Consider the following 17,354-nt stretch of genomic DNA (forward strand, 5'->3'; position numbering starts at 1 on the left):
ATAGGGCGTCTCCAACAGTTTTGCACCTGCCACCAGTTACGCAATCGCTCTTGTTAAATCACCCGCAAACCATGGTTCAGCCCCTCGCGCAAAATTCCACATCGCGAGCGCAAATTACTGCACGCAAAATTGGATCTTGATAAATCCGGCCCTTAGTTGGGTGCGGGGTATTGCACTCAACAGAAGAAGCCCCAATCCCCATTCCAAATGGGCGGACCTCTTCGTCTGTTCCAATTTGCATGTTTTCAAAACCACGAATTCTACGCTATTACTGACATTTTGAATTGAAAACGCTTCCTGGATGGGAAGCTAAACATCTTCAGACTTGGAAACCAAGTTCAGTGGATTGTTTTTTTTGGGGGGGAATTACTATGACCTGGATGACTGAGAACCTTCACCAGCATAGATAAAGAGATGTTTAATGAAGAGACATAAGAGAACTGGCTTCGCTTTACTATTTTGTTCTTTTTCTACAGTCATATTTTTCTCTTACTTTATTGTCTTACTCTTTTTCATTTTAGTCTTAACTGAACCAGGAAGCAATGCACAGGATCAGTAGAACTCATTGTGTAACATCAGCATGCGCCAGTCTGGAGCATATATCTGTCTCCTGTTCGCCCACATCATCTGCCCAGTGACCAAGCCACCTGTTCAGTGTGGGCTTCTTTTGTGGGTATCAGCAAAATAAATCTAAGTTTATTGGTTAAATGAGACAGAACATAACCACTCAGGTCAACTTGGTGTGGACTGGGTTTTCTATTTTTTCTGTTGTCCTAAATACTGAATATTGGACCCAGTAGCCTCAGCTAGAAATAAAACTACAGATTTCTTCTGCTTTTCCTTTATGTTCTATATCTCTAGGATAGGTCAATGAGAATTTTATTCTTAACAGAGATAAACTAAGTAAATATGTGTATGATTTAATTTATTGAGGAAGAAAAGTTATCTCGATTAGCCTTTTCCTGTGTGAGAAAAGTGTTGCCCCCAATAGAGACTAGCTGGTTGCATGAAAACTGTCATCAAGTGTTTTCTGATAGACAGAATTTAGTCTTTACATGGAGGAAATTTTGCCAGAGCAATATAATCAGACACCTTAAAGTCCAGGCTTTGACTTGGCCACAACCTTAACTCTACCATTTAGCTTTTCAGGCATCGATTATACCACATGTTAGACCTCAGCATAGATGAGCCGAAAGTCTTTAGACATCAGAGCAGAGAATGGGAGCAGACCATCCCATGTTCTTTCTACATCTTGTTCTGTCTGCTCCGATTGGCTTTCTATGCAGACAGACCAATCTCAAAAACCATTCACTTTTTGATTGCTGAGCCTTAGTTTGACTGAACTGAATATCTGCTTAACCCACTTTTTTGCAATCCCTGTTAAGGATGTAGAAAAACTCCTGCTAATAAATTAAGTTCCACTGCAGTAGCAGACATAACCTTTTTAATCCTTCTTTGTAACTCCTTCTTTGTGACATTTTCTAAACCAACTAAGATCTACTACTTATTTCTATAATGATTTTTTAAATCAGACTGCCTTGAAACTGTTAATTATTAATACATGACTTCCTGTGTCCTTGAGGTATGAATATTTTACAGATGCCACAGATTTGGCAAGGAAATATCTTTTAAACTTTAAAGTCAGACATTGTTTTTCATTGATATTTAATTAATCTGTAGGCATTGCAATGGATAAAATGTTTAAAGCAAAGAACTGTGAGAAATAAGGCTAGACTGGAATACATTATCCTTCCACCGTACACAATGTAGATGAGACTAGCATCTTTCAGTGATAAAGATAGAATTTATCTGAGTATTCGAGTTTTATTACAAACTTAAAAACCATATTCAACTTTAGTTTCTTGATTAATGAAAACAAAAAAATGAAAATGAGAGCATAAAAGACTTGGAAAACCAAAAGATTCCAGAAGGTTCAGGGTGTACTGTGCAGTTGCAGATGACTTCTTAAAGTTGTAGGGAAGTCATATTTGAATTTCAAATCATTCTGGCTTAAACATGTAATAAAGTATATATGTACTCTTTATCAGACCATATTTTCCCAAAAGATAGAAAATATCTATTTAAAAAAAATTCTGTCTTAAAATCTGTGTTTTTTTCCCCCATTATTTTATGCAGGCCAGTTAGTTATACGTCAGCTTGTACATCTAAATTCGGCCAATCATATCAACGGTCATCTGTCAATCAAATGTTTATGGCCATCCATCCATCTGACTCATCGGCGACCTCTGACACAAAACTCTCCTCCTCTTGCATGTTTCCACTGTCCATAGCATTCCTTGACAGTGTCGTTGCTAAGTGCTACTTGGTTCCAATGTAATTTCCCATTGGGAACCTACTAGCACTAAGTTGCTAACTGATTAGCAAGATGCTTCCGAGACACCGGCCACAACCATATGCTAGCGAACCTTCCCCCACAAAAATCTCGCCCCCTTGATAATCGACCAATCACATTTCCTTTATTCACTCGTGTAAAGTCGGGGATCACTAGGGAGAATTCGGAATTGCAACCATTGGAAAAGCCGCTTCCCTACGACTGTAAGGAAATTATTTTCTTTTCAAATGATTTGGAAAAAGTACAAAAGCTGGAATACAATTTGTTTTTTTTTTGTTTTTTACACATAGTGTTTTTAGATCCTGGTGAACTTACCAAATTTCATGTGTCAAACCATGGGATGATGGATACAAATGCAGAACAAAGAGGCAGTGTTAGGGCAAAGGAGTCTGGGAAAAGTGTTTTATATACAAACCCAAACAATTAAGGATAAACAAAATGCTGCTGGGGGTCACATAGACAGGATAGGCAAGCAATAAAGAAAACTATATGACTATATATAGAGAGAATAATCACCAAGATCCTGCAGGTGGTTGATTGCAGACAGATACCTGGTGTGAGAAAGAGACAGAGAGCAAGTTCAGCCAATATCAAGTAAGATGCAAAAGGAGAAGCATTAATAACTATATTTTATTTTATTTGGAACTTATTTTGACAAAATAAGAAACGTGCTATAAGAGTATGACCCAATCTTAACACGCAACCTTAAAATATAATTAATCTAAAGTGCCACACAAAATTATCCTGCCCCAGAACTGGTCTTTTATCTTCATCCATTTTCTATTCAACATCCCTCTCTTTTCTTAGAAGCATCTCCACTGCATGATGTCAGCACAGATTAAAGTTTTGCTTTCCCCGGACTAGAGCATCCTCTTTCATGTGTTTCTTGTATATCCTCCTTGGCTTCTAACAAACTGCAAACAGGATTAATTTACACTAATTAAATAACAGTATCTCCAAGAATGGATTCAGTAGCTATTGTTCCCCTCAATATAGGCTTTGTTGGAATTGGGAATCGGGGTTAGATCCCCTGGATGTTGAAGGGAGGGACATGCTAAAATCTTTTTGCTCTTTAAGCCTCGAGGGCCCATCAATGGAGCATTGACATTTAAAAGGTTAAATTAAGCAAGGGGTCCCAGGAAAGCTATTGTAATAGAAAAAAAAGCAGATTTGTTTCTACTGCATTCTATACAATCACTATTCACAAAACGTGGTAAGGAGTCAAAAAGAAGATGGAAAAAAGGTTGTATGTGCATATGTAGCACTTCTACGCTGTGCACTGTTCTGCTTCTCAATGTTATTTTTTTCCCTCAACTAGTAAAATATTGTGATTCCTGTGATTATTTTTATTCCTGTGATCTTTTATTTCTATTGAGGCAATGAGTCAATAACTGCAATTTTAAAAAGACCACAGCATGAAAAAAAGAAAAATGTACACTTTTAACACCTAACTATTTTATCTTCTGAGGAGCCAAAAGCATTAATGCATTTACATGGTTTGCCTTTTACCTCTTTATAAAACAAGTTGGCTAAACAAGAAAATAATACATAAACCAATGCAAAGAAATAAATAGTAATAAAGTAATAAAGAAAAGTTTATTTGATTAAAATTGACTTAGTTTAAACTACAAAAAAGGTCTCAATATTTGGCAAAATTACTTATGATTAATCATAGGGGTGGTTTAAAAGCTTTAATAAGTAATGTATAATCTGGGCTCTAGCAGATTAAGCTTTAATAATGCAAATGAATAAAGGGGTTTAAAATTAAAGTAAATCAACTAAGTACTGTAAAAATGAGGGATGGGAATGCTAGGAAAAGGAAAAAATATCAGGAGGATTTATTAAAGTAATTTATGTAGATGAGGAAAGGATCACATTCAGACCCAGAGGGAACACAGTGTCTTTGCGCTTTAGAACAACTTGAACAAAAGTTGAGTTCTTTTTAAAAGCTGCTAACAAAAGTTTTCACACAAAAAGTTTTAAAAAGTTTTCACACTTTTTGTTTACTTGACAGTGTTTCATATTTAAGACGCATTATATGTAGAAATATGATTTACCATGTTTTTTATTTATGTTTGGGTATTCTATTAATATAAACCATATACACCATCTGCCAACCGGATAGTAGGAGTTAGCAACTTTGATTTTAACAGACACATTTTATTTAATTTTTTTTTTTTTTTTTTTTTATCTCCCAGGTTAATATTCTTGCATTCCAAGCCTTCCCATGTAGTTAAATGTTTGTCTTTTTTTATTTTCATTGTAATTTCCCATTGGGACCTGAATCAAGATCTGAATCTATTTTTAACCTGGACTAAGCCCCCCGTGATTCTAACACAACTGCCCTGCACATATAGAAGATTTCTTTACACATTTCTAAAGCCTTCCTGGAAATCTTCCAGCTTCCGCAAAAACACTGCGGTGGGGGATTAATTTTATGATGAAATATCATTTAAAGCTTTGTATTTGCTAGGGATTAGGAATCAAACCTTTTCATCTCAGTCAGGAAAGGATTATAGTGACAAATAATATCCGATCAGAAAGCTAATTTTGTCCAGTGGGACTATGAGGCAAAAAAAATTGAATTAAATAAAAAACCTATGATGGTGTCTTTAGTTACTTTAGCTTTATTGTTAAACACAAAGCCCTAATGATGACCAAGACATGGCCTGGTGTGGTGACTTTGGGACCTTACCCTGAAGACAGGCCTTGGTTTTGGGGTTTGGGGTTTGTCAGCGGCTTTTAGGGTGGTAGTTTGACGAGCTTGGTCATTTGTTTGTTGTGGCTGCTTTGTCATGGTACATTTTGACATGGCAAGGCAAGGCAAATGTATTTGTATAGCACAATTCAATACAAATACAATTGAAAGTGCTTTACACAATTAAAATATAGGAAAATAAAACAGAATCAAAGAGAGTAGGGAAGAAAAAAAAAAAAAAAAAAATATATATCTGTGTTAATTGTGCTTTGGTGCTCGCTGTGTCCATAAAATGATTTAGATCGTTGAATTGTGGAGAACCTAAGCTTTCCAACGATGTCTAACATGTCTATATTGGTAAACACTTTACCAGTGTAATTTTCATGCATTCCGAGTTATTGTTTCTAAATGCTTTAACGCTTTAATACAGGTTTTGAGAGGTTAACGTTGCGTTTGTAACAACAAAATTCTAAAAAGTTCAAAGGGTATGAAAATTTTATGCAGTGTTAGCCCTAATTGAGAACTTTCTGACTGATTCAAAAACAGAATTAAGTTAGCGTTTAGGGCACAATATATCGACTGGCATTTTTCGTTTCAATATCAATTTGTGTAATGCCACCTATGCAAAGGATGTAACCTTCAGCAGGCCATTGAAAAAATGAAAATGAATTTCAGACAATTTTGAAAAACAATAAATGAATCAACCAAATATACAAAAAAGAACATCAAACCGAACCAAACACCAATTTCCAAACTAAATTCACCTGAACGTAAGCAAAATCCTCCACCAAATAAACCTGTCAGTATATTCAGCCAGAGAACAATGATTAATGTAAATCGTCTAAAAAGTGGTATGAAGTAGTAAAATTTATTTTTCAAATTTTAATTTATTCCTATATATATGTATTCTCTACCTCCAAAGACCTCTACCTTATGAAATCTCTATATAGTTTATTTGCAGTTATTTTGCAAACGCTTTGTGATCCATGGAGCTTCCGAGTGTCAAGTGGGGTGGAGGTTTGACAGGACCCAAATACAGACACAAACGCATGAGGTGGTTACTTGAAGGTTTAATAACAAAAGTTCTGCAGAAGCAAATATCCAAAAACATAAATACTCAAAAATACAAAAATGCTGAAAACCAGGAATACTCACAACAAGAAGGGGACAAAGTAATGACGACAATCAAGCCAAGAGTGACTGAACAGCAGGAGATTATATGGGAGAGAGAAACAAAGACCAGGCTAAATAGCAGATTTGGAGCAGGTGTGAACAGAGGCAAGAAGGGAGCAAGGGAAAAGGAGACTGACACAAGAGGGCAAACAGGAAATATCTAAGAACTCAAATACTATCAAAAATACCTAGAACATAAGAATCAAAATAAGAGCAATGGAAACTCAGAGATAAAATTTGAACAAAACCAAAGCCATGACACAGAGGATTTGTTTTTATGAGAGAACATTATTAATGGACAGTTTTTATCACTGCTTCCCCTTCTCAATCTGGGATTTTTTCAGCATTATCTTCTTATAAAACATTTGAGATTTGAGTGATACATCTGTTCTTACTCTTTTAAATTGTGGGTTACTTTATCCTTATTTCTTATTTTTATATAGTGTCGATGACAACAAAGACTGGAAGATTATCACCAATATACAAATCTTTTAATCCACTTAACATATAATTATTAATAAGATATTAGTAAATCTATTAGCTATTAATGTGGCACTGATAAGTGTGATTCTGCTGGGTCTAGTGATTTTGGGAAAAAGGCTGTACATGATATCAATGAACACTTCAGTTGGTTTATGATTATTTGAGTTAAGTAGATCAATATTAAAGTCCTCACAGATGAAGAAGACCGTAATATTTTTAGTGGCAGGCATTAAAACTCTGCCTACCACCGATATATTTGGAGTTGAATAGACTGTTTGATACCCAGCCTACTATAAATATTTTGATGGCTGAGATGTAAAAGTTACTAAAGGGGGAAAAAAACGAAAATTGGGGAGGAGGTGGAAATTATTCTAATCAATTAGCAATATTTTGTGACATCATGGGCATCTAACCTTTTTTTTTTGTCTGTGTGTACCTGCAGGACAGCTGGGAAATAGTGGAGGGATTGCGTGGAGGAGCCAGTAATGTCCTGGAACCGCAGAAACAGGAAGGCTACATGCTGAAGAGGAGGAAGTGGCCAATGAAGGGTTGGCACAAGGTAAAAAAACTAATTTGTTAGGATCTTTACATTTCCTCTGATATATTACTGGGATGATGATTCCACCCTTGGATAACATCACATAAGCACCAGGTCAGCGCCTATTTGAACTGAAAGCTTTTCCTCACTTGATAATGTTTAGAAATCTTAGTGCCCCACTCAAATCCATTAGCTGATGGCTTGTTGGTTACTAAACTGCATTTAGTATCGACTCCTAGTCTGGTCTCTGGCTTTCACCAGTCTGATTGTTGTTATGTACAATAAGAGCCCTGATAATTGCACTTAGTAGAGGAGAAAGAGAGGCTCTGAGTGAGAGAAGCAGTAATAAAGGCAGACAGTTACAAGGGAAGAGTCCGGAATGACGAATATCCGACTACACCAAAATTAATTACAGAGATCATCAGGAGGTTTCCTCTGTCAGAATTACAGCTTTAACACAGTCTTTGGTTTGCTGACGGAAATGGTTCTAATCCCTCCATGTCTTTTTCTCTCCGCAGAGATACTTCTTCCTAGAAAAGGGGGTCCTTAAATATGGGAAGTGTAATGCTGACGTGAGTACATTATCATGCACTGCTGTCATCTAATACAGTAACTTGCAAAAAACATTTTTATTGTAAATGTTTTTCACATTTTGTCAGATTTCAGTCTTATTCTTCAGTCTGTTTTATTGAAATTTGAATAAATAACTCAAAAAAAATTTGTTCTAGTAACTTAAGTTTGCTTTAGAAATAAAAATCTGAAAAGAAGAATTTTGTTTAAACTTTACTGAAGTTTAGTATGCATTCTTTTCTGCAAAGTAAAATAAATATTAGTACAATGAAACAAAAGCAACCAAAACACTTAAAATGTTGCTTATACAGCTGCTATTTTTTCTGTATCTCTAAGAGTTTTAATATAAATATCTAATGACATTTTTTAATGTTGTTCAGTTTCTGCAAAAGTATCTCAACACCTCATTTTTGATGCAAGCTGGGATCCACACTCCAACTTCCCAGTAATTCTGACCGTCTTCCCTGTTGTATAAAAGCTTTATATCAATATGATTTTGCTCTTCTTGGTCAATCCGCCAGTTTAGGCGGATAGCCATTATATTGCTGTATGCAGTTTTGCCATACACTGAAAAAAACAAGTCATAAGATTTAATAAAAAAATATATAGTATTTGTATGCAAATGATTTAAGTACAATATAATGCTGCAATATCAAGTAACACTCACTTGTCAGTATCAAGTGTAATTTACTTTCCATAAGACATAACAGTTGTAAACATATTAAGTAACATTTACTTAATTACATCCAAGTTGTATGTTACATTTATTTAAACAATCTATGTGAAGTGTACTTGTTTTTCAAAGGCACAAATGTGTACCGAAAAAAAGATAAGGTTGGTATGACTTAAACAACAAATAAACAGTATTTCATATGCACTACATCCAACACATATCTGGTAATATAGTCACTAGTCAAATATGCGATAAACATTAATGAAACAAAATCAACACAATTCAAAATTAACAGCTTAAACTGTCTAACCATTCTCAATGAAGAAAAAATCTACTAGATATTTGAATAAAAGTATCTGTTATTTTTTGCCAAATAACTTATACCTTATTTGGCAAAAAAAAAACATTAATGACAGACAACCTTCCACTAGGATTAACTGGAACCCACTGCTATTTCTTGGCATTTGATGCCACATTTTCCTACCCTAAGGTGACAAAATCATGAATGCATTAAGGAAAGCAACTTCAACTTCAGAGTGTTTACTTATTGAGACAGTTTACATCCAGCCAGTAAAAGTTTTTGGAAGACTTCAAAAGTGTAGCGCAAAGTGGGAGGGTATGCCAAGCTCAGGGTATATATATCAGTCTCATGAGCAGCAGGCTTTTCAGTACTATTGCGTCCTGCCAAAATTAGTGTTGGTCTGCGTGTGATCCTGTAACGTCTGTGTTTTAAAACGCTAAATTTTGAGAGTAAAGTTTAAAGGTTTACATGCATACTGCTATTAAACATTTAAATGGTATAGGGATATTTAGGCAAAACTTACTCTTACACAAAATTAATGTATTAGATTAAAAAGAAGGGTTTAATTTTACTTCATAAACTCTAGTTTTTACTGAAGCTTAAAAGTACAGAGTAGAAATTATGACAGTACTCTAATAGAGTTTACTGCACCAAAAAGTCACTTTTCAAGTGACTGATTAAGCAACCATCAATCACATATTTAAAGCTTTAGGTATAATTTTCTTTGCATAAGTCAGCTGTAAGTGTATTTACATCCTTACGCTGGTCTTCTGCTCTGACCCTTTGTCTTGGTCTCATGCTGTTTGTCTACCTATCTTATGTTCTCTGAATAGTTTTTAAATCCTTTAGAAAACAGATAGATATATACTAACATTACATTTTATAAATTATTATTTGGTGAAAGCAATTGCTTGCGCTAGATTTCATTTATGAGAATCAAGAAAAATATGGCATCAAATACATCTGTTTGCCACAACTGTAGACATTTTTTTTGGGATAGATTTGATAGATCATTTTCATTCCATGTCAAAATGATGGATGTTTTCTTTTCGTCTATAACATATAATCATGGATTAAAAGATTCAAAAAAGAAGAAAAAAAACAGCATTTAGGTTACTTACATGCATAAAATTGATAACACCTATCAAAGTGTGTGGCTTTAATGTAGTAAAATGTGAAAACATTAATGTTTTAGGGATGTTTTACGTCATCTGTGATTCACATCCCATATTTTTGAGAATGTTTATGAAAAACACCATGGCCTATTCTCTCGATCTCTTTATCATTGTTATAAACCATGCTGTCTGTTCTACTTGCAAGTGTTACTTTTTTTTTTTTTTAACAAGGCTGGAGGTCAGATCCAAGGAGCCAATGTTAGGATTTTACTTTTATTCTAAACCTGCACATCATCCTGCTATGTTTGTGCAATAATAAATCAAATATGATTGTGATGTTTTGTGCCGGCGCCAACTCCCAGATTGAGAAGGGGAAGCTGCATGGCTGCATTGACGTGGGTCTCTCCGTCATGACCATTAAGAAGAAAGCCAAGTGTATTGATCTTGACGCGGAGGAGAACATCTATCACCTGAAGGTAAACCACATAGCTTTTGAATGAAATAACTCACCCAGGAGAAAAGTGTGGTTTAAGTTTTTCCTCCTGTTGAATTCAATAACAGCAGAAGGACTAAATCTATCTTTACTCCTCTGTCAGCTGAAGAAGGCGGATTGACCAAGAAGAGCAAAATCATATTGATATAAAGCTTTTATGCAGGTTGAAACACCTGCAGAACTTTCTGCAGGTGTTTCAACCTTTCTGACTTTGTGTTGTTTTTTTTTCTTTTGGCCACAGATTAAGTCACAGGAGCTTTTTGACGAATGGGTTTCTAAGCTGCGCCATCATCGGCTCTTTCGGCAGAACGAGATCGCCATGTGCGCCAATGAGAAACCCTTCTTCTATCCCATCTACCCTTCTCCAAACTCCCCTGGCATAGCTGAGGGTGCCTCTTTGCGAAGGGTAAACCTGAGCACCGCAAAGCATGCAATTAGACTGATATTCACTATTCAATGAGCGAAGGGATTTACTGGTAAAGAGATTTTATTTTTTGCTGTAATTTTGAATCTGTTTGCTGTTTTAGTGTCTGTCGATACGAAGGCAGTCCTCAGTGCATCCTGCAGCAGGCTTCCCTTTGAGCGCCAACAGCCAGGCCAAAGTAGCAGCCTGGCTCCAGTCCTCTGATGACATGGACAAATGTTCCAAAGGTGAGGCAGGGACCTCAGACATTTGTGAGCATTGCAACACTCAAACAAGCCTGTAATTCCTCTAAGTGAGACATCACAAAATTACTACCTGTCAAGACACTTATTGAAATGCAAATTATGTAAAAAAAAAAAAAACACTCAGATTATGTTCAGCTCCAAAGCACTGAGGGGATATCTCTTTATACTTTTTTTGTGGTAATTATAATTTCTTCTTGTGTTAACAAAAAAGAGTGGCTTCAATACCTTACACATTATATATATATATATAATTTTGACCATTTGAGGATAGCAGAAAATCCACAGCAAACTCCAACATTTGCCTCCAACTCTTGTAAATTATAATTTATTTGAATTGTCAGTTGAAGGCCTTTTTTTTTTCCAAATGAAGATTTTTCCAAAAAAGTAAAAAATAAACCACTAGGCTTTGATTTCCAAGTTTGAAGATGGCTTGCTTCCCATCAAGAAAGCTTTCTCAATTTAAAATGTCTGGAGTAGCATTAAGTTCTAGGGTTATAGAGTGGTCCGAACAAAAGCCTTGTTATTTCAAATGGAACCGAAAAAAACAGGTCTACACCTTAGTAATGGGGAGTTGTTGAGGTCATTGTTAGCCTACAACAATCGATACTGGCCCATGCCTCTAAAAAAGGAGTCATTAGGTTCATTGTTGGCCTGGCTGACCAGGCGAAATGTTTTGGTCCCCTGCATCGAAATGAGGATTGAGATGATAGCGAGTAGGAATCAACTCTATCGCTGCATTATAGGTTTTTGAGAGCTGAAACCTGAGACCAACCCCTCATAACACAAATATCTTTTTTTACACCCCTTTCAAACCATCAGTCTTCTTTGACAAAAATGTGAACATTCTGGTCTTGGAACGAGTGTCCTTTGTCCTTCAGGTTTTTATTTTTTAACTGTTTTGGAATGACTATGACCTGGATGACTGAGAATCTTTACCAGAAATGAAGATCATATAAATTAACATAAAGCTTTGCAGAAATCACAACTGTAGATGCTGCAGAGTCGTGGCTGAGAACAATATGTTACAACAATTATGTTTTCTTTCTAAAAATTCCCCATAGACACATTGTCTTTACCCCTGATTATGCTTATGTCTCATCTAAACAGCACGTTAAATAAGACTGCCTGAGTGGTCTTAATGAACACAGGAAGTCTATAATTACTGCTGTAGTGTTTGCCTCATTTTGGTCTTTGTGATTTGAGTGGCTATTTTTAGAGCAGATGTGCTCCAGAAAAGATATCTTAAGATATAATCCTAACTGTGTGATTGACTTTATTAAAACAAGACCGCATACTTTATCAGTTCAGGGCTCACTGGGTATTGGGCATAAGTAAAACAAATAATAAAAACATGGTGGACAGAGGAAGGAAGTGTACCCAATAATTTTACTTAAGTAAGAGAAGCACTACTTTATCATTTATTTACACAAATAAAAGTAAAAAGAAGTCATCCAACAAATTACTTGAGTAAGATTTTAAAAAAAAGTATAGTAGGAAAAAAGTAAAACTACTCAAGTACTAAATAACTGTTGGGTCATAACATTTGATTTATGTTTAGATTCAACAGAATCAAAGAAATGTTATATATAATCCAGTTTTTATTTCAAAGTGTTTTTTGCATTTTAAAAATGAAATAGAAAAAAAACTACCCATAAAATGATAACAAAATATTCACTTTTCCAAATCCATGTATGAAACCATTCCTTACAATGAGTAACATTTACATGTTAGGAAACGTCTAGTTTTATTCAAGTAGAAATAGTCATACTTCCCAACAGTATTACCCAAGTAAAAATGTAGAATGTTAGATTAAAGATAATTAAAAAATATATATATATTTAGAATGGTAATCAAGTAAATATAAGTAAGTAAATGAAAGTAGTTACTAGGGTTATCACAACACAAAATTTTCAACTCTATACTGATGCTCAATACTGGATACCGTTTTCATACTACAAGGTTAAAAACAAAGACCCCACAATTTATATATTTTTATTAATAAATAAAATACAAAAAAATAAATAAATAAATAAACAATAAGAACAGTATTTTGAGGTTGAATGCTGTGCACAATATTAAGCAAGCTTGATGAAAAAGAAAACAAAAGTAACTTATTCATATTTCCGATGTTGGTCAAACATATATGGTAGAGTCGGCTATGTTTGATGGTTTTGGATGCAGGTCTACTTCTCTCTGCTTCATTCTGTTACTTCAAGAGAGAAAATAACACTTTTCATTGGTTTTGATATTTTTGAAAATAAGTATCGTATCTGGATACAATTTTTTAGTATCAATACTTTTTTGAGTATCGATACTTTTGACAACCCTAGTAGTTACTACCCACCTGTTGTAGTGGATGTGGGTGTTCATCATATCAATAAGTCAGTCGTGTAGTTTCTCTCCAGTGAAAGTCTACAGATATTTAGTACAGATCAATCATCATGGGGTTTAAAAGAGAGTAAAACTGCATGTCATTGCCTTCCAAACATTTCATGAACATGCCTTTCAAATACCATTATGCAGGTGTTATTGGAATGATGGCCTTTGAAATGATTGTGCTTATTTTATTGATTCTGCTGAGAAGAAAACAAACTGATGTTTTAAGGTTTTAAAGAGTCTGTTTTTGTTTTTTTTTTTGTTTTTTTACATGAAGCTATTGAATATATTAACCTGCTATCGACTGCCTCTATTTTGAATCATTAGTTGATTTCCTACTTTTTTAGACTTGTCAGTGTGTGAGGCCTACCTGCTGGAGCTGAACCACCTGATACAGAGCATGGAAGTCCTCCACCGCACCTATTCTGCTCCGTCTATTCAAGCACTGCAGGTCAGACTCTGTTTGCATAATACTTTTGAAAGCAGAGTGAAATGACTGCAACACAAGATTACCCACATACTGTAACTCATCCAAAATAGTAGATGACTCATAATTTGTTTAAAATAACTTGCTTTTCTTCTGTGATTTGCCCTAAAGTCCTCTGCTGCTAAATATAAAACCCATTTCATTTAAGAGAAGCTGTGAAACACATCCTTTGAAAAAAGAAAAAAAACTCTTTCGCCTTGCATGATTATTTTCTTTTATGTTAACTAGGCGTCTACATTTGACAGCCCCAAAAAAGAGAAAAGACTTCAAAGGAAATGGCGCAATAAAAACTACAATAAAGATGTCAAAACAACTTTGCAGGTGACAAAAGGAAAATAAAATCTGAACGTGCTTGATCTTTTTTTAGTGTGAATAAGTAACATCAAAATGCTATTCCTCCTGCTATTGCTGTAGGTACCCAGCTGCATCTCCTCTGGGTCCATCCGACTCCACGCCTCCAATCCTAACCTCTCCACCGCTGCACTCGGAAACGACAAAGTTGACCCCGAATCGTTGGATTCACAGTTTGACGTGGCAAAGCTGCAGGAGGACTTCTGCCGTGTTGCCACCAACTGTGAGTGAAAGCTGCCGATTTTTTTTTTGTCTGAAGAGACGCTCAGAGAGGACGTGTTTAGATTTGTCACATTCTTTGGTCACTAATGTGAAATCAGTCAGTCTTCTGTTCCTGTTCGCATTTGCTTTAAGGATTATTATAAATATGATCTGGTATTAGTATGACATTTCCAAAATTTCTCCAATCTTTGTTCTATATTAGAGGATTTCTGTTTTAAAATAAGCTGTGTTGTTTACAAGAGGCCATGATGGCCTCATGATTTCAGCACAGCTTGCGTTAGCAATTATATGCAAATATTCTACCAAAAGGTTTCAATACACATTTTGGTAAAAACAAAAACAATCTTTTACTTAAAGGAACAGTTCATGGTTAAAGAAAATAGTTTCTGGCAAAAAAGCTTTGATGGAAACAAGTCCCTTTTATGAATAACTTATTTCATAACAATAACTGCGCTAAATAAGAAAAGGAAACACGTTTGTCATGTAGGTTGTGATCTAGCAAACAGTTACCCCATGTTACTGATCCTAAATGTACGCTAGTTCCTCTTTATTACAGCCAAGGGTATCTTCAACGTATAACAACCCTACATTTTGCATTGTCTGGTGAATTTACTCCAAATAGATGGAAACATGACTAATTTGCCTTTTCTTTTTGTACATTTTAAAAATTTGCTTAAAATTTAGATGAGAATTGGCTGGAAAAACTGATGAATAGTAAAATTAAATCCTTTGGCCTTTACACTCAGCAGATCTGCAATAAATGTGTGTTGTGTGTGTTTTACAATAGATGTGCTGATCCCAGTCGGCCTCAGCTGGCCACTTACACTGAGCCTGGTTCTGCTGGAGGTTTCTACCTGTTACAAGAAGGTTTTCCTCTCCACTGTTGCTACAAGCATGCTTGGTGTGAGGGATTGCCTTTGAGTCAATGAGTTGATGCAATCAACTGGTTCTCCTTAGAAAACTTTGAACCTATCTGACTGTGTGATGTGGTTGAATTGTCTTGCTAAAGTGTCTTGCGAAGACATGTGTTGTGAATTGGCGCTAAATAAATAAACTGAAATGAATAGAATCTAAAGTGCCTAAAAAAATTATTTTTTCCTCAGAGGTTCAAGAGTAAAATCTTAAATGTTTTTGCGGCTTGGTTAACCAGATAATTGTGTCAGCAATTGCAGTAATTAAGTTTTGTACCTTGACCTGGACAACAGCTTCATTAAGTTTAAATTGCTTTTTTGGACTGAACTACAAATATGATCAACTGGGGTTGTAGTTCCACATGCATGTCAGAAGGAATTGACTCCTGTTTTCTGGCCTCAACGAATCAAGAAGCTGCTTTGAGGTGTTCTTCCAACATAGCCTCATTAGTCAGTTACTGACAGTTTGTCAAGCCCACTGTGTGTCTGATACCACAGTACCTCTCGTAATTTATTATAAGGCAGGATGCAGTACAGGTTGTGACAGGAAATTGAGAAAAGATTTCAATGAATCGTAAACTAAAAAATTAACACTAACCCATCCTTAGTTGGGAGCTAAGAGTGAGAAGGTGATGGTTCTTCTACCTTTAGCTTGTACATGGATATCTATTATGTTCTTTTTGAGCTCTGGGTTTCTCCTTTTTGATCTGTGTTGATTGTAATGCACACAATAAAGCAGGTTGTTTGCTTCTGTTAATTAGACTAAATGGTACTGGACCATTAATTTATGCATTAGTACCACAAGTAACAAAAAACAAAAGGAAGAAAAAACTCTGCTGAAACTGATTAGAGTTAAATACCAACATTGATCTACCAGTGTGATGCAATGATACCAACAAACCTGCTTGTACTATTTTGCCTTCAACGTTTCATTTGTTTGCTCTACCTGTGCTTCAGCAGATTCTTGTCCCCATTTGGGTCGTTCTGACTCCTGAACATCTTTGTGATACTTAAATCACTGAATGCATCACTAGAAGGCCCATTTCCAGCCAAGGTCAAGCTTGCTGCATGCTGTGTGACATGTTTTAAAAATGTTAATGCAGCATTGCTTTATGGTAATCCTTTTGACTTTAACAAATGTGATGTGCCCAGCGACTTAAAAATCAAAGTTAACATACTAGATACAGATTTTGATAGGAAAAAGCAAGGCGGTGTTTTAAAGGTTTCGTGTTGGATAGCTGAGGACCCTAAACACATCCACTGAGACCACCCTTGTGCAGTGATTGCTCTGAGAGGCAGAGACTTGAATTTATCAGTTGTCAGAATTAGATTTATTGTTGGACAGCAGCAATCCCAGAGGAGGACTGTTGTAGAGGAATATGAAATACGTATGAGGAATATGAAAGAAAAAACTGTTGTTTTAGTAAGAATTCAGTCTGAAATCACTCAGAGGCATCGTTGGTTTATACCACAGACGCCTTTCCTAATACTTAATCTTTTCCTTTGTATAACTCACCTAATCTTTTCTCCACATATCATGTAACTATAATTTGTACTTGAATTAGACGTGTATGTTGATACCAGATAAAACAAATTAACTAAACATCACATCTCAATTCTAAGCATTACAGAAAGCAGGATTTTTAAATAAAGGTAAGTGTGAGGGATTTGCACAAACCAGCCAGAAAACCATTGAAAATTTTCAAAAAAAAAACTCTTAATTTATTCCCAAAATGTTCAAAAAATGATAAACTGGGCCCAAAAACAGTGTTTAACAAAACAGAATTCAATTCAGGCTTTGACATAAAGAACTCAAGAACAAACTGACCTCACAAACAGGCCATGAAGGAAATTTAAATAGTGGCTGATCAGACCACTGTTGACACACAAGGGGGATAACTGACTAATAAACAAACTTAATTAAACAGATAAATACTGGCC

General features: G+C 35.4%; 1 protein-coding gene across 3 annotated transcripts in view; it reads left to right on the top strand.

The window, feature by feature from the left end:
- Positions 1 to 17,354, top strand: part of osbpl3 (oxysterol binding protein like 3) — a 52,103-nt gene that overhangs the window by 20,302 nt on the left and 14,447 nt on the right. For all 3 annotated transcript variants that reach the window (XM_015401053.1, XM_015400980.1, XM_015401136.1), the window contains 8 exons: positions 7,150 to 7,266; positions 7,764 to 7,817; positions 10,267 to 10,380; positions 10,639 to 10,803; positions 10,925 to 11,048; positions 13,790 to 13,893; positions 14,158 to 14,250; positions 14,344 to 14,503. In XM_015401053.1, coding sequence (XP_015256539.1) covers positions 7,150 to 7,266; positions 7,764 to 7,817; positions 10,267 to 10,380; positions 10,639 to 10,803; positions 10,925 to 11,048; positions 13,790 to 13,893; positions 14,158 to 14,250; positions 14,344 to 14,503 — 931 coding nt within the window. The remainder of the gene's footprint in view (positions 1 to 7,149; positions 7,267 to 7,763; positions 7,818 to 10,266; positions 10,381 to 10,638; positions 10,804 to 10,924; positions 11,049 to 13,789; positions 13,894 to 14,157; positions 14,251 to 14,343; positions 14,504 to 17,354) is intronic.

Source organism: Cyprinodon variegatus, unplaced genomic scaffold, assembly GCF_000732505.1.
Source record: "Cyprinodon variegatus isolate N-32 unplaced genomic scaffold, C_variegatus-1.0 Scaffold2, whole genome shotgun sequence".
NCBI classification, from domain to species: domain Eukaryota; kingdom Metazoa; phylum Chordata; class Actinopteri; order Cyprinodontiformes; family Cyprinodontidae; genus Cyprinodon; species Cyprinodon variegatus.